At 43.9% G+C, this 21,862-nt stretch overlaps 3 protein-coding genes, 1 non-coding gene and 1 pseudogene across 9 annotated transcripts; 1 reads left to right on the forward strand and 4 right to left on the reverse strand.

Annotated features, from left to right (window-relative positions):
• Positions 1-399: 399 nt before the first annotated feature.
• Positions 400-619, reverse strand: LOC112272130. Its single transcript, XR_002965826.1, has one exon. It is a non-coding gene; the product is annotated as a small nucleolar RNA U3 (small nucleolar RNA).
• A 1,220-nt stretch (positions 620-1,839) lies between these two features.
• LOC100828201 lies at positions 1,840-3,030 on the forward strand (annotated as a pseudogene).
• Positions 3,031-3,266: 236 nt separating this feature from the next.
• On the reverse strand, positions 3,267-9,170 carry LOC104583551 (zinc finger BED domain-containing protein RICESLEEPER 2). 2 transcript variants are annotated; one of them, XM_010236029.3, is made up of 4 exons: positions 8,989-9,170; positions 7,222-7,533; positions 4,129-6,249; positions 3,267-3,589 (listed from the first exon to the last, which is right to left on the reverse strand). In XM_010236029.3, the coding sequence occupies exons 2-3, from the start codon at positions 7,529-7,531 to the stop codon at positions 4,133-4,135; spliced, it is 2,427 nt and encodes an 808-aa protein (XP_010234331.1). In that variant the 5' UTR covers positions 7,532-7,533; positions 8,989-9,170; the 3' UTR covers positions 3,267-3,589; positions 4,129-4,132. The 2 variants fall into 2 exon arrangements, with proteins under 2 accessions (XP_010234331.1, XP_014755526.1); XM_014900040.2 differs by lacking the exon at positions 8,989-9,170 and having other exon boundaries at positions 4,129-6,217; positions 7,222-7,361.
• Positions 9,171-9,848: 678 nt separating this feature from the next.
• Positions 9,849-12,501, reverse strand: LOC100828802 (hepatoma-derived growth factor-related protein 2). 4 transcript variants are annotated; one of them, XR_002965304.1, is made up of 6 exons: positions 12,360-12,501; positions 11,876-12,261; positions 11,682-11,777; positions 11,536-11,562; positions 11,268-11,401; positions 9,849-10,184 (listed from the first exon to the last, which is right to left on the reverse strand). XR_002965304.1 is itself a non-coding variant. In XM_024462014.1 (6 exons), the coding sequence occupies exons 1-5, from the start codon at positions 12,367-12,369 to the stop codon at positions 11,307-11,309; spliced, it is 666 nt and encodes a 221-aa protein (XP_024317782.1). In that variant the 5' UTR covers positions 12,370-12,501; the 3' UTR covers positions 9,849-10,184; positions 11,268-11,306. The 4 variants fall into 4 exon arrangements, 3 of the variants coding, with proteins under 3 accessions (XP_024317782.1, XP_014756434.1, XP_010234333.2); XM_024462014.1 differs by having other exon boundaries at positions 11,484-11,562; XM_014900948.2 differs by having other exon boundaries at positions 11,472-11,562.
• Positions 12,502-12,650: 149 nt separating this feature from the next.
• Positions 12,651-20,863, reverse strand: LOC100844087 (helicase-like transcription factor CHR28). 2 transcript variants are annotated; one of them, XM_003573356.4, is made up of 11 exons: positions 20,662-20,863; positions 19,069-19,927; positions 18,783-18,961; positions 17,778-17,849; positions 17,615-17,689; positions 16,541-17,528; positions 16,172-16,302; positions 15,523-15,741; positions 13,999-14,502; positions 13,708-13,917; positions 12,651-13,094 (listed from the first exon to the last, which is right to left on the reverse strand). In XM_003573356.4, the coding sequence occupies exons 2-11, from the start codon at positions 19,715-19,717 to the stop codon at positions 12,990-12,992; spliced, it is 3,132 nt and encodes a 1,043-aa protein (XP_003573404.1). In that variant the 5' UTR covers positions 19,718-19,927; positions 20,662-20,863; the 3' UTR covers positions 12,651-12,989. The 2 variants fall into 2 exon arrangements, with proteins under 2 accessions (XP_003573404.1, XP_010234334.1); XM_010236032.3 differs by lacking the exon at positions 20,662-20,863 and having other exon boundaries at positions 18,783-18,968; positions 19,069-19,212.
• Between the last annotated feature and the right edge of the window lie 999 nt (positions 20,864-21,862).

Genomic DNA, 21,862 nt, shown 5'->3' on the forward strand with positions numbered 1-21,862 from the left:
TTAAGGACGGCAAGCTCGCCTAGGCATGGGCTAAGAGGTATACCGTTGCAACATCATTGGGTGGACCCCTAATGCCTTCGATGCGCCCCCATGCGTCATATGGGGGATTGTTGTCACAGACAAGGGAATTTCAAGGGTTATTATTTTGCCAAACAAGAATTCCCTTTGGTTAACCTTCGTAGATCTCCCGATGCAACATGTGGTTCATAGCTGATTCATTCCAATTGGTTCATTTACTGTATCAAGAGATGGAACAAAAAAAAGATGGCCCGGGGAAAAAATACAAAGGCTGATCATCCCATGGCAATCACATCCTGAAGATAAAATGGTTTAGACGCAATACTGTAATCAGGAACAATTTTACAGGGAAGAAAACATTGGAAAAAGAAAGAATTGGGGAGTCTGTCAGACAACTTCTGAGCCACCCTGCACCGGTGTGAGCCGGGCAGGAACGATCCTCTACAGCCGTCGGATGGATCCAGGGACTCATCCAGGCCGTTAATCACGCTCTGGCCCAGAAGGTCAGATTGCATCAACCAAACTTAAGTTCTTGCCTCCTTTTTGGTAAAGGATGTAGCGGTACGATCCTATAGAACAGATCCTGTTCAAGTAAGGTCGTGCTTGATGTGTCAAGGCTCTGCGTTATATGCTGGTTAGCATTCCCGTGAATAGGCGAGGTGGGACTAAATATTCCAGTCCACAGCACTCGAGAAGGAGAGCTCGTGCTCGGTCGTGGGTGCTGGCCCGTGTGATTCGGAGGAGAGTAAAAGCCCAGCCCATTCGCCATCCTGCCTGGCCCGTGTGTTTCCGCACGCCGCGTGGTGCTCCATCCAGACCGTACGCAGCAGATCGGGGTTCATCCTGACCGTTGGCTGGCTGGCAGCTTAGCACCGACCTATGAGGAGCCGGATAAATAGTTCTCCCCCACGGCATCCTCCGCTGCTAAGAAATTTCCCCAATCTCTCCCGTGTCCTCTAATCGCCGAATCGAGAGACATCGAAACCCTAATCGCCGTCGCAAGGTAACTAATTCCTGTCCTTAATCCTGCGATCTCTCTTGCTTGTGTACCATGATCGAGCTGCTTCTCCGTGACCCAATTCATGTGAATATCTTCAATGTTTCCGTTCAATCATTGGGTGGTATTTGGTCTGTCGATTTGTTCGTTAGGGTAGAGTTATTTCGTAGACTTGTTGGATCGTTGTTCCTATAGGGGCGAGATGTACCCTTTTGGATTCGCAGATCCTGCTCGATGTGTGATGATGATGTCCCGGGTTGTTGTAGAATTCCATTGTTTCTGTAGCATGAGACCCTGTGATTCTGTGAAGTTTATGCTCCTTTGGCCAACGTGTCTCCCGAATTTGCAGATCGGTTATATCGTTTTGTGTTCTATGATATCTCTGCGTCACACTTTGAATTGTTGATTGGCAAAAATCGAGATGTTCATACATGTTAATGATATCTCTGGGAGTACTTGTTTTACCAAATCTGGATTGTGTCCTCAATTGCTCCTGTATTGCATTAATGATTGTTTTATATATTTATCTAATTGTCTTTTCTCCTGTACTGCTACTGCTTTCAAGACCTGAGGATCATGCTTAATTTTGTTATGTCGTTTGTTCAGGGCAGACTTTGCATAATTCTTCTGTTATTGTGTATGGTTGTTACCATGGATAATTCTTCTATTATTGTGTATGGTTGTTACCATGGATAGGCCTTGAGTCATTCTGTATGGTTGTTAGTTGTTACCATCAACAGTATGATGCTAGAATTCTAGCTATGAGTTTAAATTTTAATGTTTCCTGTTTCCGTTGAACTTAACATTGTTGTTGCTGTTTTCAGATGCAGATTTTTGTGAAGACCTCACTGGCAAGACAATTACCCTTGAGGTCGAGTCATCTGACACGATCGATAATGTGAAGGCAAAAATTCAAGATAAGGAGGGCATTCCTCCGGACCAGCAGCGTCTTATCTTCGCCGGGAAGTAGCTTGAGGATGGTCGCACCTTGGCGGACTACAATATTCAGAAAGAGTCTACCCTGCACCTTGTCCTCCGTCTGCGTGGTGGCATGCAGATTTTTGTGAAGACCCTTACTGGCAAGACCATCACTTTGGAGGTTGAATCTTCTGACACGATAGATAATGTCAAGGCAAAGATTCAAGACAAGGAGGGCATCCCCCCAGACCAGCAGCGCCTCATCTTTGCTGGGAAGCAGCTTGAGGATGGGCACACCTTAGCAGACTATAACATTCAAAAAGAGTCCACCCTGCACCTTGTCCTTCGTCTGCGAGGTGGCATGCAGATCTTCGTCAAGACACTCACCGGCAAGACCATTACTTTGGAGGTCGAGTCATCGGATACGATTGACAATGTCAAGGCAAAGATTCAAGACAAGGAAGGCATCCCCCCTGACCAGCAGCGCCTCATCTTTGCTGGGAAGCAGCTTGAGGACGGGCGCACCCTGGCGGATTACAGCATTCAGAAAGAGTCTACCCTACACCTTGTCCTTCGTCTGCGTGGTGGCATGCAGATCTTTGTCAAGACGCTTACTGGTAAGACCATCACTTTGGAGGTTGAGTCTTCGGACACAATCGACAACGTCAAGGCGAAGATTCAAGACAAGGAGGGCATCCCCCCTGACCAGCAGCGCCTGATTTTTGCTGGGAAGCAGCTTGAGGACGGGCGCACCCTGGCGGATTACAACATCCAGAAGGAGTCCACCCTGCACCTTGTCCTCCGCCTCCGTGGTGGTCTCTGAGCTTGCATGTTTATGAGCTTGCTTTAGCTTTTAGCCTTGAAGTCTGTCGTTTGTTAGTAACTTTGTGTCGATGTGGTGTGAACAAATATGATGCTATGGTATCCTGGAACCGTGGTTTGCTTAAAACCACGGTTTGACTATGACTTGCTGAACTAAGTTTGTTAGTAACTTTGTGTCGATGTGGTGTTCATTATAAGAGTTCAGCAAGTCATAGTCCGTTCTTAGTGATCCGATTATCTATTATTGGGTATTGATTCGATGATCTCTTTGCTCAGGATTGAGCTTGTTCGTAGCCCCAAGATGAAAGGATGTGTGTATGCATTCTTTGTGGGTTAGTTACCTGCATTGTTCGTTACGTCCAGCTTGCTGTTTGAGCAATCTGCGTAAGTTGAACGAAACAGTAAAACCGGCATCGGCTTATGGCTGCAGTTCTGGAACTTGCAGCAGAGGGTTACTAGGTACAGCAACCCAAAATTTCACAGCAGAACATAAATAAACCAAACCGGTGACTAGTAGTAAAATCCAACAGCGAATAGCTTCCACAGAATATATAGAAGTACACATAAGCATAGCCTTACACGAAAAGGATGGTAGCATCTGAAGATCTGTGACTAAACGATATACAATTCTGGAGAAAAACTACTAGCAGAAATAGACAGAGGCACCGGAAGCTGTGAGATTATGTCCAGTACGGATAACCGAATGGGCAATTAGTAAGTCTGTCTTTGCAATAGCATCCTAATATGTTAAGAAGAACCATGTAGTACTGCGTGTTGTCTTCTTCCGATAAAAAGCTTTATCAGCGGGTAGTCAACTGTTGCATGACACGCACCCTGCAAAACCATTGGTGAAAACCCTCATGTTAGGAAATTATCATCCGAGAGACCCTGAGTGAGTAAATAAACAGAATTCCTGTGTTTGAATACTGAATAGTTTCTATTATGCATGCAATCTGGGCACACACAAACATGTTCTGATACAAACTCGAAATTGATAGACAGCATGTTATTCACGCGTACAATATACAAGAAAAGTTTTCCTAAAAAACAATATCAGAAGAGAGATACGAGAAAAGGAACAGAATGTGTGCCTGTCACAAGGTAAAGAAGTTTCAATATCCTATTAATGTGCTACTGTTTATTTTTTCAGTACGTATGTTGTAAAGAATGAATGGATGCTCCTGTGACAGCCTAATTGCCTAGCTACAAAGATGTCATGCAGGTGTGACATTCTAACCGCGAGACTTTTGAAAGGAGTCTATGAAGCTTCTGTGACAAATTAAAATGCAATGGTGCACTATGGTTCAAGACAATAAGCAGATGCTTCTTTTTAGGAACTCACAAAAGCCACCAAGGACATCAGCAGAACTCACCCTACTATCTAATCCAATCTCGGGTACAGACAAGCGCCTCAATTGTCTTGATGTTTAATGTGCTCCATTGCTTATCAATTACCGGGCCCTCGCTGCTGACCGCCGCCTGGCAATGAACAGCAGATGACGGCATAGCCAAGACATCCTGCGCCATAATTGAGAGGGTTGGATACTTTGCGGAATGACTCATCCACCAGTTTAGAATATCAAAATCATCCTTCCGTGGAACAAGGCCATCTTCAAGGTAGTTGTCAAGCTCTGATAATAGTTGATTCCTTATCTGTGTGGTAAGATGCTGATCCCAGTCTTCCAAGGAATCGCTATCAAATCCATCTATTTCAACATCTCCAGCCTGACAATTCGAAGTCTGACCATTCGACTGATCCATAGGGGCACAATATTCATGGAACAGTTCCCTGGTTATTTCGGCTACATAATTTACATACTTCGGTGCATCAGTGCCAAAAGCACGTTTAAGCCGGAATTCAATAAAAGTAGTCTTGAATCTGGGATCAAGAACAACAGGCACTGACAACCACAAGTACGAATTTTGCCAATAATCATTGAATGCCTCCTTCATCTCCCCAACCATGCTAGCAACGTCAGTGTGTTCAGCAGATGATTCTTCTTGCAAAATCGTCCTAACTTTCCAAACTTCATGGAAGTACATATTCGCTGTCGGGCAAACAGAACCCGAAATTACTTCAATGACTCGATATAAAACCCTCAAAATCTTGCAGATAGGCTCAACAATTTTCATTTCTTCCGCAGATAACACTTCTTCAGAGGGGAATACCTTCTTGAAATGCAGAATTACCTCGAGTCTAAAGTAAATTTTGTGCCACCACTTTGCATCTTCATGGGGGCACTTCAAACCAACATGATTAACAACTTCAAGAAGTTGCTGCCGAGTAAGTGCTGAAGATGCACGCACATGAATAAATCTCTCTAACATATCACCAACATGGTAAAGCATTGGTTGCCCTTTTGCAACAATGCTGTTAAGCACATCATCCACACAAGCAATATTGTATAGCTCCCCTCTAATAGGAAGACAGTTCCTCTGTGTAAGCATGTCCTTCAGCTTTGAGATACTCTCACCTTTTCTTATTTCACTCACAGCTGTCAAGCCAAAAAGCTTCCTGTCAAGATTCCAATCTCTAATAGCTTCCCATATGACATTATATGCCCCGCTCTCAGATTCTAGCACACAAGCCTCCTTATAATGTATCATCCTTTCCAAATCACAAGGCGAGGACCAAAACACGCCAAACTTGATTATTCTCCTTTGAAGCTTCCAGTTAGCATCAATAAAATGTGCTGTCAAACAGAGGTACTTTATTGTGGGCACAGCTGCATTAGGAGCCCACACACTTGCTGATAACGAAACTCGCTGTGATGAAAGTGCAATTTTCTCCTTAAGGTCAGCCTTTTGTTTGTGAAACAGAAGAGTTGAATACTCTTCCATATCTAAGCTTGAAGCCATGTTAAACACTGGGTTGAGGCTCTCGGCAAATCTTCTCATTTCTTCATGCTCCACAATTGACAGAGGATAGCTATGCATTACTATCAGCCTAGTTAGTTCTTGATAAGATGCTTCTTGATCAAATTTCCTGGTTTTTACATGTGCAGTGTGAGCAGATGAGTTGTTTTTCTCAGCAGGACTCATGTTTTCTGCTGGTAAAGCTAGAATGTTTTGATTCTGATGGATTTCCTCACCATAGCTATTACCCTTGAGAAGTCTGCTAGCATATTCCGCAATCTGAACCTTACCATTTGTCAAGGCAGGTGAAAGCTCATCCGTCACCCTAGATTTCAAATTTGGTACACTGGACGGAGAAAGCCCACCTTTCTGACGATTTATGCTAGTTTCACCACGTGCTAGGCAAGTCTGAGTGTGTCGGTTCAAATGGCTTCTACCATTGTCTGCACTAAGTCGCTTGTGGCAATGGAGACAGTCTGCACCCTGAATTCTCCCGGAAACATAGACAGGCCTAAAATCCATCCACACCTTTGATCTAAATCTGCTGTTCTCACCATGATTTACCAAGTTTATATCATCGAGTGACTCTGGATTCTCTGGAAGCATCTGGTTCACCGGATCAATGTCATTCACCATGTCTATGCATAAATTATGCATAGTTTAGTCAGAATATGCAGAAAAGATAACATACATAACTTATCATGAAGAAAGCTGCTGCTTGCACCCTGAATTTACACTAAACCGGCAAACAAGAGAATCACTAAAATAAAGCACAACATGTGACTCATACCTGATGACAAAAGGTCCAAACATCCCCATTCTAGCTTAGATAAGAGAAAAAAAAATACTAGATCTAATCCTTAATCTGGAGGGCACTAACAAAAAAACTTAAAGATCCATTATGCAGGATCTAAGATTTAAACATTTATATTCTAATTCGTCCCCTTGCTTATATTATCATGCAAAAGAATCTTACGTGTAATCTAATTGTAGATTGCCAACAAACATCTAGATTCTAGAGCTGGATAAGAATGGTGTAACTTAGCTTCTAAGATCAGCATGATTGCCTGACAAACTGTGCTTAACCTTGAAAAGGAAGAGGACCATGCGAACACCAGTAGACCATTCTGACCATACTGGCTGGAGGGCATGCCCTCAGTTGTTGAAATTGTGACATTATTAGCAAGTTCCTTAATTAAAATCTCTAGTGGCCAGGGAAGTTTGAATGCTTAATACATATGTGACATCTTAAGTTGATAAGCATCCAAATCTTCATAAGCAAGCAGACAACAATAAGTGTCGTTTTGCAGTTGATCACATGCTTGTTCAGACATTTTTTTAAATACAAGCACATGAATATCTCTCTTTCCCTTTTACATGTTTGTTAGCCAAAAGTTATCCTAAACTCGAAGTGTAGCGACTTCGACAAAAGTAGGTAGCCAAATATGCAAACGCGGTTCAACACTCCATGGCAATGCAAACAGAACCCGAGACAGTACAAAATTTACAAACTGCTAAAACTTTAACATGACTAGCCTGCGCAGGCAAATGGGAAAAATCAAGCTAAAAGGTAACTAAAGCATGACACATCAAAAAAAAGAGTAACATACCACAAGGAAAGTCTGTATCCTGTAGCTCGCTCAGATCAAACCCATCTCTTGCTCGACAACTTTTATGGTGCCGCCACAGATGGCTAGTTCCATTTGAACGTCCATCAGAAGCTTTGCAGCTCATGAGAGCGTGGCAGTAGTGGCACTCGGCGCTCTGGATCACTCCGTTTATGTATATAGGTTTGTACTCTTGCCACACCTTGGACCTCTTCCTCCTAAGCTTGGAGGCAGCGTCAGCTCCATCAGAATCCACCGCTAGTGGTAGCGGCATGCCGTCGATATCATGCCCATCCATGCCTTCTGGTTCCATAGCTGCAGTTGATGATAATGACACGACACAATCAGATTTTGTGCACAGCATATGATTAAACCGTAGACCGGATAGACACGGAATAAACTACAACAAGCAAGCAACCTCGCCTACAGATATAATGTTGGGGAAATTGGCTACAGGACACCGTTATTTTGCGGCATTTGCCAAAACACACCGTCCGATTGCGTCTTTGCCCAGTACCATTACAATTCTGTGGTCATTTGCCACAACACATTGCCTGCTCCAAAACGGAAAATTTGACTTTTTTCCAGATGAAATTACCATATTACTCTACTAACACGACATGACATTCATACACAGGAAAGTCTGTACTCCACATTGGAATGAATTATACTATTTTTTGGTGTATTATATACTCTATCTGAGAAAAGTGGTGTATACAACTTCAGAAAAAAATATTCAAGAAGAGAAATATGTAACCAGTATATACCAAGTACCACATACTACTTTTCAGCCGTGCAACTTGACATATTGTTTTGGGACACAAGCTGTATATACTTTTCAATCAATCAAAGAAGTATATCAATGAAGAAGTGTGGATCACCAACCAAAGTAGTATATACTGCTTCCGATAGAAGCATTTGTTGCCCGTAATTAAAAGATATAAGGTCCCAATATAATATGTCAAGAAGTTGCAAGCCTGAAAAGTAGTATATAGTGTGTATCACCAACCAAAGCAGTATATACTGCTTCTGATAGAAGCATTTTTTGCTCGTAATTAAAAGATATAGGGGTCCCAATAATATGTCAAGAAGTTGCAAGTCTGAAAAGTACTATATAGTACGTAGTACATACTTCTTTTGAATTTTTTTAAAGTTGTATACACAACCTTTCTCAGATGGAGTATAGAGAAAGTCAAAAAATTCGTTTTGGAGCCAGCAGTGTGTTGTGGCAAATGACCACGGAACTGTAATGGTACTGGGCAAAGACTCAATCGGATGGTGTGTTTCGGCAACTGCCGTAAAATAACGGTGTCCTGTAGCCAATTTCCCCTAATGTTAAAGAACAGCACAGACTTAATGAGCATGATTTTTTGTACACAGAAACGAGCAGGTGCAAACGTCAAACATGACAGCAACAGTAATGTGCCAAGCAGACAGCTCCAATTCCTTTGCATTTTCTTCTGAAACTAGCACCTATTTCGAAACGCCACTCCAATTATAACACAGCTCATCATCCAAGCTGCCCCCCAACTCTTACTACTACTACTACAAGCGAAGCGAAATCACAGCAGAATAATATCAACCCAGCACTGGGCAGCAGACGCATCCATGGCAAGAGAACGGGAGCCGACAGCTACAGATTTTATATATTTTAGAGCATCACAACTAGAGGATTTTGGAGCCGGGAACAACGGCGGCACGGTGGGGATCGCGTCGCTGGAGGCTCAAATTCCACGAGAAATGGGGATCACGCGAAGGCAGGTGACGAACCTGCGGGGGGTGCGGGGGACCGAGGCCGGCGACTCGCCGGAGGAAGCGTCGGCGACAGCGGCGCGGCGGAGAGAGAGAGAGAGAGAGAGAGGGGTCCGGCAGGGTAGGGTTAGGGCGTGGCGTGGATTGGATGGATCTGTGGGTAAGTGGGTTCGTGGGTGGCCGGCTCCAGAGTCCAGACTCCAGACCGTCGAGCCCGGCCCAGGTAGGTTTCCTTTGAGCTGGGCCCTAGGCTCAAGGCCCGTCCATGTGTCCTCTGGATCGGGAACGAACGAGTCTCAAAAAAAAAAAAACCTGATCGAGGGTTTAGGGTTAGGATTTAGGATCGTGTCATGAGATCATCGATCCTACAGCCAATTACTACCAGGATAGATGATCTCATGCCCTTACCACTTTTATCCATCTTTCTAGACTGATAATGAGATTTGAATTTCCTTTTTCTTTTTTGCTCAGCCAATAACTGGTATAGCAACAAAAACAAGCTGGCGAAAGATACACCAACAAGTTTTTGGTCTAACTGCATTGGTACCACCGTACCAGCAGCATCTGGCAAAGATTATATTTTTGCCTACTGTTGTTTTAGCAAATGGTAGCGTTACCATGCATTCTTTGCCATGTAATTTTGCCTTGTCACGATTTGGTGCTAAGTAACATCAACCTAACAATTGCCGCAATTTAGTAAAACTCCTAACCAGCTAAGATCGCGGACGAAGCGATAAACTGGTTGGGAGTTGCAGCAGTGAGGACTGTTTAGCAGAACTCCTAACTTAGTACAACTCCTTGCGGCAGGACAGCAAAAGCAACCCAAACATCATAGCAGGAAGTAACAATCCAGTATAATAAGCTGAGAGAGCGTGGGATTCAACTAGCATGCAAATTACTTCTTGAAAAAAGAGTAGACAACGCTTGGATTTCAGCCAGCAAAGGTTATTACTACACTGGAAAACTGTATTATGTCAGCTCTGAAATGCTGTGATCCGAACATATTCAACACCGACGTTAGTAACACACTGAGCGCACATGAAATGCAATTGAACAGTAAGGAGTCGTGGGCATTGGAGAAAATGTCGATGTTTTGACATAGCTAGGGAAGAGAATGTAGGATGTACGCGTAAGTTGCTATCTACAAATATGCGAGTTTCTTCTGCCATGAGTCCCACGGATCCAGCGGCCAGGTTGATGTGGAGAAGGGGCACCTGATAAGTACAGAAAACGCACCAGGATCAGCCAGGTCAGGGATAACACAAGGAAGAGTGACAACTCCGTAAACAAAGCCAAAACAAGGTGGCTATTGGCATACAAAAGAAAACAGAAATAGCACATGGTTTTTGTAGTTTCGATTTTAGAAGCGATAGGGAGAAAGCAACCAATGATACTAGCTGTTAAAGAAAGTTTGTAAATAACACGAAAACAGAGGAACCAAGGGAACATTTCCTACATGTCTGCTGCAGATAGTTCATTCCTTTAGCACACAGAATTTGCATAACAGAAATCTCGAGTACAGCAATATCACAGTATATATGATTACACCTCATGGAAAGAAGTACTGTAAGCAACTAGCAAGTACAGATAGAAATCTAAGATGTATAGCACCACACAAAAAGGAGCAAGTCGTAGAGGAATTGTATCTTCACATAAGTAATACAATCACAGATCCTTGGTGTATTCAGTTTGTCAGTAGTGTTAAACAGACACTTCATATGATTGAAAAGATTTATGCCTTAAGACCATAAATTTATGTACTCCCTCCGACCCATATTACTTGTCTCAAATTTGCCTAAATACGGTTGTATCTATGTTTAAAAAGCGTCTAGATATATGTAATATTTCGACAAGTAATTCTAGCCGGAGGTAGTACATTAGTTCGAATCCCATGCATGATCTTTCTAATTTCAATGAGAATTAAGTGCCTGAAATACCCAAGCTTAGCTACCATATATCTCATCGTTGATATTTTACATGGACTCTCAATTATTGACAACTGACAAGTTACAGAAATATTACACAGCCCAGAATTGCTCAAACAAATAACTTAACCAAGCAAGCATTAAAAGCTTTGGAGAAGGTGGTATCAACTAGACTTAGTGATGTACTGATGTCTTATCCATGCTTGATAGTACTATAATTTCTGCTAGGAAAGCATATATAATGAACTGCAGCACTTTAGCAACCTATAAAACCACGAACACTGTTCCCGGTGCATACTACCCAAATGTTCATGACAAGTCACTCAACATAACCAACCAGCCCATGTTGAGATTCCACAAGTGATTGCTTACTCAGTGGCATACAGTGACAGATAAACCATGAACTGCAAGCTAAGCGGCGGTAGCAGGGATGTTGTAGCGGCTGCGCAAGCCATCAATAGCTCTCTCGGCGGACTTTGCCATCTCAGGGATGGTCACCTTGCACACTGGCCATCACCAACAACAAGTTAGTACACAATACACCACTGCCTTAGTGGCCTGAACAAAAGACGCAACTGAAAACAGAACTCAGAGAGATGTCTCTGCGCTCTGCAGTACCACGAGACGTAGACGACTGCACCTCTGCGACGAACTTCTTGTAGGATGCCTGGAATTCACGGGGATCATCAGAATTTCGGAGTCCAAGCCAGAAAGGGAGCAATAATTAGAGCAACAACGCAGACTCGATCAAAACAGCAAGCGGAACGAATCGTGCCAGTGGCGTACCTTCATCTCCTCCGCGCGCTCTGAGATCTTGTCGACCATCTTCTTAAGCTCCTTCTCCGCCTCCTCCGCCAGCTGCATAGAGCTCTGCGTCTGCATCTGAACAGAGCACACGGAAGGGGATTATTACATCACATCGCATGACACGGATAGCGGCTAGCGTAAAGGACGAGGAAGAGACAGGAGCGGGAGATGACCTTGAAGCGCTTGGAGATGCGGGAGTGGGAGGCCTCAAGGTCGCGGACGGAGTCGCCGTGGAGCGCGTCGAGGCGGCGCTTGAGGGAGTCGAGGCTGGACGCGGCGAGGCTCCTGAGGTCGGCGACGGTGGACATGGAGGCGGGGGTGGCCCCGGCGAAGGGGGACGCCGCGGGGAGGGGCGACCTCGTCTTGGGCGTCGCCGGGGAGGATGGCAGCTTCCCGCGGCAGACGGGAGACGCGGACGCGCCGCTGCCGGAGCCGGACGGCGACGAGGCGCCGGAGAGGGAGACTGGGCTGGGCTTCGCCTTGGGCTTGGCCCTCGCGCGAGCCCTAGGCTTGGAGGCGGCTGCGGGCGCTGCCGCGGCGGCTCTCGTCTTCCTCATGGCTATGGATTAGGAAGAGAGGTGGGTTTGAGATTTTGAATTCTGAAAGCCAAAATGTTTGGGGAGGGAGAGGAAAAGCTTTTATAACGGGACGTGTTACCGGGTGGCATTGTTCAGCAACTGGACGGCGCGAGGTCGCAGGTCACTGGTTCAATGGGCCCACGTTTCAGTGACCCAGCGAGAGAAATGGTTCGATGTATCAAAACGTTTCGCGCCCAGCGTCAGCAAGAGCAGACTTCCCAAAAAATAAAAAAAAGAAGAAGCAAGAGCACAGGCCCGCAAGGAACGGCTGAGCCTCACTGGCAGATGGGCCTCCCCAGGATGACACAGGCAGAATGTCACCCGTCAGTTGGTGCCCTCAGGTAACACACAGCGTGACAGAGCAAGTACCAAGGACAAGTCACTGCAGTAACATATATGGATCTACAGTCATCACAGGGAAACAGGAGCACGACAGAATTCTCCTACAAGCTGGGGCCTGACAGTTTACACTAAGACAGGTTCCTCGATGTCGCTAGTTGCACTACACAGGCCAGCTAGCTAGCCCTCCGACGTCGTCACATCTAGACAGACCAGAGCATGACAAAAATGAATCCACGTCGAGGCGGTGAGGAACATAGGGCCCCGTCCAACAAAGCACCTCGCTCCAAAATAGATTACAGGCGGCATGCATAATCGCTGTCATCGCGTCGCGAAGCTAGCATAGCAACAGAGGGATCTGCCCTCCCAATCACATCCTAAACAGGTATCTCAGATCTTCTACGTTGAGCCGAGTGGCATGGCCACCGGATTTGTCTTGGCCAAAAGCTGAGTTGACCATGGCTCTCTTTTCCTCCTGTTAACAAAGGCAGGAACATGGTCAGAAGGGCAGAAAACAGAGGGTGTATGTAACTCTGAGTCCATGATAAGATCATTTCTAGCAATGTTCCCATATACTCCCTCCATTCCACAATACAACGTGTATAGATTTTTCTCATTTGTTCCACAATACACCTCATTTTTCTCTTGGTACCCGCACCCGGCCAATAACTACTCACATTCATTTATTATTAACCCAATATGTCCTGGTCCAAGTGCACAAATCTATATGAGGTGTATTTTGGAATAGAGGGAGTAATTAACAAGGTAGTACAAAATTCTCAAAATATATGCATCACAAGAATACTGCAGTTTGCTTATTTGTTGTCCAGCTTCGCTTGCTAACCATCACATTGCAAATGTGCGAAGCCAGGAATGAATTTTGAGCACTTAATTGCAAAATTCTCTCACAAGAATGATTAGGAAACTAAGCTACCATGAGATGGTCACTGACAAGATAAAATCATATCAGCGATACTCATGTATTGCATAGTTCCATTTCCCGAAAATTAATAAACAGCAAGCTCAAGTGGAAAACAGATTAAAAGTGCTCAAGAATTCAGAGCACAAGTGTAAGCCAGGTAAATTACCTGCAGAGCTAAAATACGATCTTCCACCGAATCTTTAATGGTCATACGAGAGACAATGACAGGACGAGTCTGCCCAATTCTGTGTGCTCTATCAATTGCTTGGTCCTCAGCATAAGGATTCCACCAAAGGTCAAGGAGAATTACATGGCAAGCAGCAACCATGTTGAGACCAAGATTACCTGCTTTCAACGACATAATCATAACTCTAACCTGAACAAGGATAAAGGTTCTCATTAGAACAGCGTCAAATGATTGTCTTGAAGAAAAGAAACAAGGTAGGAAAAAAATGACCTCTGGGTCAGTATTAAAATCCCTCACTGCTCTATCTCTTTGATTGAGGGACATTGTTCCATCTAATCTCCTGTACTGTATAAGGTTGCTGTTCAGTGAAAGCTCCAGCAAATCTAGCATGCCAGTCCACTGGGTGAAGACAATGGCTTTCGCCGGGGCTACTCGGCTTGGATTTGATTCAGTAGTATCACTGTCTGTTACAGCATCTTCGATAATGATCGAATTCAGTTTATCAACGGTAGCTTGTATCTTCGAGGAGATGTAACTGCTTTGACTGATTGAGGAGAACCCGTCATCTGTTGATGTACTCATTGTTGCGCAAGTGCCGGTCTTGCCAGAAATACAAATCTTTAATGTTCCTGACGAAAATACTGATTCGGTACTTAACGAGGTTCTGCAATTAGGAGCAGGGCACATGTTTTCATCATTTGTTATCCGCTCGTGTATACATTGATAGCAGAAAATATGACCACATATCGCCACAACGGCATCATCAGGTGTGTCCTGTAAAAAGCACAGGTTACAAGGTTGCAGCCATTAGAATGTGTAAACCAACAAACGCTTCAAAACATGAATTAGACCGGTTACTACATTGTTACGTGCCCTGCGCACAAGAAAAGATCTAGGCAAAATGGGTGCAACCTGGACCAACTGCACAGGTGCCCAGCTGGGTTCAGCATTTCAGCCCTGGTTCCAGAAGGGCCAGAACTCCCACATTGAGCAAGGCCCAACTTGGTTTTGTGTTTATCCCGTATACTCCCTCCGTCCGGTTTTAGGAGGCGTAAATTTGAATGCTGTGGTCCAGATTTTGTAGGCGCCTGGTTTCTCCGAGGCGCCAGCAACTGAAATGGTCTCCCTGCATGTATGCTCGCACGCAGCCGTAGCCAATACAAGTGTGCGGCCGGGCGGAGCTGGCATGCATTGTCATAAATGCTGGCTGCACATGCTATGTTGATTGGCTGTACAGGTTGCTTAGGACTGCGCGTGAAGGCTAATTATGTCCAGCATGCATGTGTGGCAGCAAGCCTTGGTACGGGCGAAAAAGAAAACGCGCCTCCTAAAACCGGACGGAGGGAGTACTCCTTAAGTTTGACAGTCAACAAAAGGTATACACCTTATATTTTGGAATTGAGGGAGTAATATGTAGGGTATGGCCAGTTCATGTGTTCAGCCATCTGCCATTTTTATTATCGGTTCATATCCCTGGTAACTCTATGATACGAGATCTTAATCCCAGAGCATGAAGATAAGGGGACGTATGGGTTAATACAAACCGTGCTCGAGTCCAATCATGATAACTTCCAAGATGGGCAGATCCATGAAGGCTGGATAGACTAGATTCACAGGGAAAGGATCACATGAATGACAACGTGTTCTAAAGCAACCCCTCGCATGTTGGAGTAATTGTTTATTAAGGCAAAAGATCGAATGAAGCTAACACATATAGTTTGCATGATTACACTCAAATAAGAGAAAAGAGCACATGTGAACTTCAAAATAGTAGCAATATATTTGATTACTTACACGACATATGGCACAAAGGGATGATACTTCCAGCCTTGCAAGCAAATCTATTACCCTTTCCTTGGAAAGTTGCTTTGCCATCTCTATTGAACCATCGCCTTTAAATACTGTCTGATGCCCCTTCACAAGAAGAGGATGATCACAGGCCTGCCTAAGGCGCAACAACAACAAAAGAATGTTGGCATAGTTCTGTTTGACCGTTCCAGCAGCAGCGTATTCCTGATACATACAAAAAGCACATCAGCAGTCAGAATTTTGACTTATAAAATTTCCTGTTTCCAGGAGGGATGCAAATGTTAAGCTTATGCTGATCACAAGAATGCCCACCTCCCAGAAACTACTGTCCATTTATTTCTTTAGCTACAAAACAATGGTGTGAACACCAGTAAAGTAAATCTACAAAAATGATTTAGAAACAAGATCTGGTAGGGGAATCTGGTTAACTAAGCAATAAACCAATGACAACAAGCATCTCTGCTACAGTTTTCAGTACAAAACAACAAACATCTCCCAAAAAAATACAACTCTAGATCACAGCAACAACATTCTACAAATATATAAAACTGGAGAGAATAGCCTAACAGGAACACCATCCACAAAATATGGGCAATATATATGAATTTAAACATGAAGAAAATAATCAACTAACCTTGAACTGTTGCCGCGAGCGTTCTTCCATTGTCATATAGAAAGCCCGCTCCTCCTTTCTGAAATCTACCTTAACCAGATTAATTGTCTTTGGAGGTAAGTTTATGATAGGTTCTCCATTTATCATAGTTTCTACATGCAAAGTAAGGGTGGCATGAGATCAAAAACACTAATTTTAAACAAAATGGAAAAGAGCCATGTCTGACGTGTACTTAAAGATCTTTCAACAAAGTTAAACAAACACAAAGCCTTATTGAAGTCTTTCTACGGAAAAAGAAAATAAGAGAAACAAGATGTAATCCCTCCATCCCTCATATATGGATATATGGAGGTATAGATAGGTGCAGTAAATACATATTTTTGCTATCACCTTTTGTGCGGCGGAGGAGAACTATCCTCAACACAGTTTGAAGTTTCTTATATCCATGAACTGCATCTCTGGCAATTGGGTGCTTTATCATTGTACAAAATGAGCTATACGTAGAATATGGGTCATATTTCAAAAAACGGAAATAGCTGTACAGCTCATCGATTGCATTTTGTATAGGTGTTCCTGATAAGCACCACCTCCTTTTCGCTCTTAGTCCACAACAGGCTTTAGCCACTCGAGTTCGGAAGTTTTTTATCGTCTGAGCTTCATCAAGAACAACTCTAAACCACCTTACCCTCGCGACTGGGCCGCTGTCAAGGTCAAAATCTGAATCCTTAAGTTTCTTCTTCCTTTTCTTAGACTTGTTTGGTGGTTTTTTGCTATTGCCAGAAGATTCTCCACCATTCTTTCGATCTGGGTCATCATCAGCATTCTGTTTCGGTACTTCATTCGCCACAATTGTATATGTAGTAACAACAACATCATATTGTGCAAGCTCACTTGGATCTTTGGTTCTCGCACCACCATGGTAGACTAAAACAGACAACTTGGCACTTTCGCTAACCTTGTCTACCAATTCATTAGCCCACTGCTTAAGAACACTAGCAGGGCATACTACTAAAGTACCAGCAGCTGGCCTCGTCATGGACCGCATGGTCGATGATGCAGCTGATGTGTCTGTTTTACTCTTCTTTTTACGTTCAACTTTGCTTTCAGTTGTTCTGACAGGAACAGTGTCTATTTGACTAACAGATGGTTTAACACCACTAGTACTAGCTGATGTCGATGATAAATGAGTGTCTAGATCCTTCTTGGGTTCATAGTTCAGAGTCTGTTCCCCCTTATCGACAATAGTCACTGCATCATCGTCCTCATCAAGGTTTAGTGCTTCAGATTTCAAAGCATCTGAATCAGCGGACATGAACTTAGACTGCTGAGCTTTCTGTTTTTGTATAAGGGCAATTGTAGACACTGTCTTCCCAAGACCCTGTTACAAGAGAAATGCTTGACTTTGAGGACAGCAACATGCCAAGGACTAAGCACTTGTGGAGAACATAAGAAATTAGAAATAACCTGATCATCAGCGAGAATTCCACCAGCACAATGGGAGCTATTCTCCTTCGAAACCATCCAAGCTAATGCCATTTTCTTTCAAGCAGAAAAGGCATGTAAGGAACATGATATCCAGAATAAAGAGAACTAATAAATAATTGAAATATATGAAAGAAATAATCACCTGGTGCTTAAGCAGAGATACTGAGAGGGTTCCCTCAGGCAGATCATCTTCCTTTTTATGCTGACTAATATTCTGCATAACAAATTATGAGAAGCAATGTTGCTCAGTACTAAGTGTAGAATCAAATGTAAGGGCCATAGCTACAACAGATTAGCGGGCCTGATCACTCATGAGTCATCACTCAAACCTATAATTCCTACTGGCTGAGAAAAAAGAAAATGCAAATGTATATGCTTCATTCGAAAGCTAAGTTGCACTTGCATTTTGAAATTTGAAGTCAATGAAATAATTCAGGAAATATTTGAATCTCCATAAATACAACGGTAAATTAACATAAGAAATGTTTTGCAAGGTATTTACATAACAAGATGTTTATTCATTAAAAAATAGCATGGTATGTTCGAGGATTAGACTGCTGGGGAATATTAACCGGTATATTTGCAATTTCGTAACAGGAAATTCTTTTAGGAGCAAACTGAGAATCCAGGTACTCCGATAGATAGAGTGATATTAGACACAATAAATCTATTGTTTAGACTAGACAGAATGGGTCATTGAATGGACAGACTAACTTTCACTTGACAAAGTGTAAAACGCCAACAAGCCCACTGATTCATGGAATCCGTGCCACAACAAAGGAATATAAATATCATCATGTACAATACAATATAAAACTATCATGCAAATTCAAACAGGTCAGAACCTGTGTTTTCTTTAAAAATGATACTTAAAAAAAGGTACATGTGGCATAAAGTACAATCTCATTAGTCATTACAGAGTATCCTTTTGAATTTTGACGAACTGGAATAATACCTACTATAAGTAAATTATAGAGACTGTGAAGTGTCTTCTAATCTATCAAGCCAAGTCAGCAATGCAATTCACAAAACATATAGAAGAATAAGTCTATTACAAAATTGCCTCTGGAATCTGGACAAAGTGCCGCGTGATTAGCTGGGAGGAACATATATGTAGTGTATATCTCAGTGGACCAAAGATGCATACCTGGATAGCCTCGTGATATACCGCTCTCTCATCAGAATCCAAATACCTATTTTCTAGGTTTGGATAAGCTTGCATATCATTACCTTCAACAAGTTGATTGTTCTTAGCAGAACTATTGCCTCCAAAAGATGAAGGCAGCATCCTACGTGAACTTGTACCACCATGTACAAAGAAATCATCTGGCAACTTTGAACAGGTAAACATTAATTATCCTATAGAAAACCTGCAGCAGTTTCAAATACTTGCATGATTGAACTAGAATCATTTGAGAGTAAACTATACAAACCATCATCCTCCTCCGTGATAGCCATCTGGGCGTTACTCAAAGATGAGCTTCGGCTTGTGAACCTTGAAGAAGAAGGTTGCCCGATTCGATTGGCATCATTTGATTCCATCATGCTTTGGCCTAATCTCTGTGAATTTCCATTGGGAAAACGTGATGGGGGTATGCGGCTATAACTTGCAACATTTGGGTGTGTAGACTTTGGTGTGCTTCCATTAGAAAAAGATGATGGAACAATCCTCTTGTTATTGTCATCTGGATTTACTGCCGAACCATTGAGTTCCTTCACTACACTGCTAATTCTGTTGGAAGAGAGAGTGGCCCTTGCAGAATCATGTGATGACCCCACATATGAACTTGAATGTGCATGCGCACCGCCTCCAGAACCTAGAGCATAACGGGCCTTCTCACTATCAATACCATTTGCAAATGGCAGAGTTCTATACTGAGCATCACTATTTTTGGTAGGTGTAGAAGAAGATGAGGGAGTGCTCCTTGACCAATCTCCCCCCTGAAACCTAACTGGTTGCACTTCACCATTCTCGCCATCAGATGGGTCATCGGAGTCAAAGTTAAAATCAGAATCATCATCACTATCCGATATCAAGTCAATGACATTAGCATTGTCGTTATTCATAATGGCAGCAAGCATGTGCACCACATCTGTGTTTTCAGGACTCCATAGTGCTTAGCGTTAAAAAACGTGCATGCGTAAGCAAGGTCAGATCACGACGTGTCAACCAATGGTTCAGCCTCCAGAGTTAAAGCGAACCAACTTCCAAATGTATGCAGACTGATTGCCAAGCCAGACAGAAAAGGCACACCACACAGTTCACAGTTACTTGAGTAATCCTTACTTGACCTGCGAAAAGATCACAAAATATTGCACCTGAGTACACATATCAAGTTGTGAGACAGAGCACAGGAATAAACGAGTGCAAGATTCTGAGGAACTATTTTTGCGTGAAACTCTCCTAAAAGCCATACAATCCTTTATCGTTTTGCGAGTGCACTGATCAATACATAGAATTCTTCAGCGTCATCTAATACCAAACACGAACAAAACAACACAAAACGTTGTCAGGTTCTCTTTCTTTTTTTCGCAGGCATGGGGTTATCTTTCTTTTTCTGATCAATTACTGGAAACTACAGTGAAGTACACTCGGAAGACGGCGTTCGCCACACCAGAGAGACTTTCCTGATCAGTCCAGCTCTTCAAAATGGATGAATCAAACCCCCGCGCCCGATTCCCGAGAGTTAGGTCTACACTCTACACTGAGAAATGGACTGGACTAGACATGTCATTTCAACACCAGACGCTAAAAAGGATTCCAGGCCAAATCCTGCGGCGGGGCACCCCTGATCGACACGGGATCAACTGATCTCCCGCCTGGGGCTGGGGGACACCAAACCCTACGGCCGCCGGTAACCACCGGACCTCGCACCCTAACCCCCGACCCTAGGCCTCCAAGCTCCTAACCAACCATCCATCCAGGGACAAGCAAACAACCAACTCGAGTTGAACTACGACCGGAAGCCGACCCGGGAAGAGAGGGGGAGACGACAGCAACACGCACAGCCAACAGCAACACGCACCTCGCAGGAACCAGGCGGAACCCCGGGAGATCGGCGGCCCTCGTGGAGGAACCCTCGCGCGCACGGCGGGGAGGTCCGGCGGTGGCGTCGGGATCAGGTCCGGGTCTGGGAGGTCGCCGCGGAGTTCGAGGGAAGGGGTTGGGGACAGGAGCGGCCTCGGGGAGGACGAGGAAAGGACTGTTGGGTCCGGGCCGTGTGCTCCGGGATAGTTTGTGGTTTTGCAGCAGCGCACATGAACGCATCAAGATCGTAAAATTTCCCGTCCAAATTCGTAAAAGCGCAGTTGAAGAAGTCTGCAGTACACAATACACTAGGAGTAAAATATACCGCTAATCCATGAACTCGGCAAAAATGAACACTTTAGTTCACGAACTGGAAAAACGTACAGATAAATCCCTAAACTGGAATTACTGTAGCACTTTAGTCAAAAAATAGTTCGGTAGGGCTAAAACATGCCACGTCAGCTTCGCCCAGGACCGCGGATTGCTAATCGGTTCTTGCAAAATGACCGGGCTGGTTAAAATCCATCCCGAGTTCCCCAAAGCGATGGCAAAATTCTCAAATCAGAGCAATCCCTAACCCTAGTTTCCTCTCTCTGTTGTGGCGCCCGTGCCCTCTCTCTCCCTCGCGCATCGCTATTGTGCCCGTGCCACCTATAGCTGTCGCCGCAGCTCTCCGTTGACATGGCCGGGGGCAAAATCTCTATTTTTGGACTAAAGTGTTACAGTAATCCCAGTTTAGGGGTTTATTTGTGCGTTTTTCTAGTTTGTGGACTAAAGTGTTCATTTCTGCCGAGTTCATGGACTAGTGGCGTATTTTACTCATACACTAAATTAAACGATGGAAATGAAAAAAAAATACGAGTTACTCACTCCGTTTCATGTTAATTGTATTAAATCCGCGCCAATTAATATGGAATGGAGGGAGTATGTTTATTAATTTTGATTTCCCTTCTTCATGTATAGGCAAAAAAAAGTTGAGTGATAAGAGCGCACAACTTAATGTTTTTTAAATGGGGGAACAACCCACGAGAGGTAGAGGGGGCGTGCGGTTCGGTGGGCCCCAAAAACATCACGACTGGTTTCCCCAACAGCTTGTTTCGCCGGGTGCGTGAGGTTGCCGTGTTAATGGGTGCACCAACTGGTTGTGTCGAGTACGTTGCCTAAGACCAATGGAGAGGCACTTTATGGTGATCCGAGGA

Source organism: Brachypodium distachyon, chromosome 3, assembly GCF_000005505.3.
Source record: "Brachypodium distachyon strain Bd21 chromosome 3, Brachypodium_distachyon_v3.0, whole genome shotgun sequence".
Lineage (NCBI taxonomy): Eukaryota > Viridiplantae > Streptophyta > Magnoliopsida > Poales > Poaceae > Brachypodium > Brachypodium distachyon.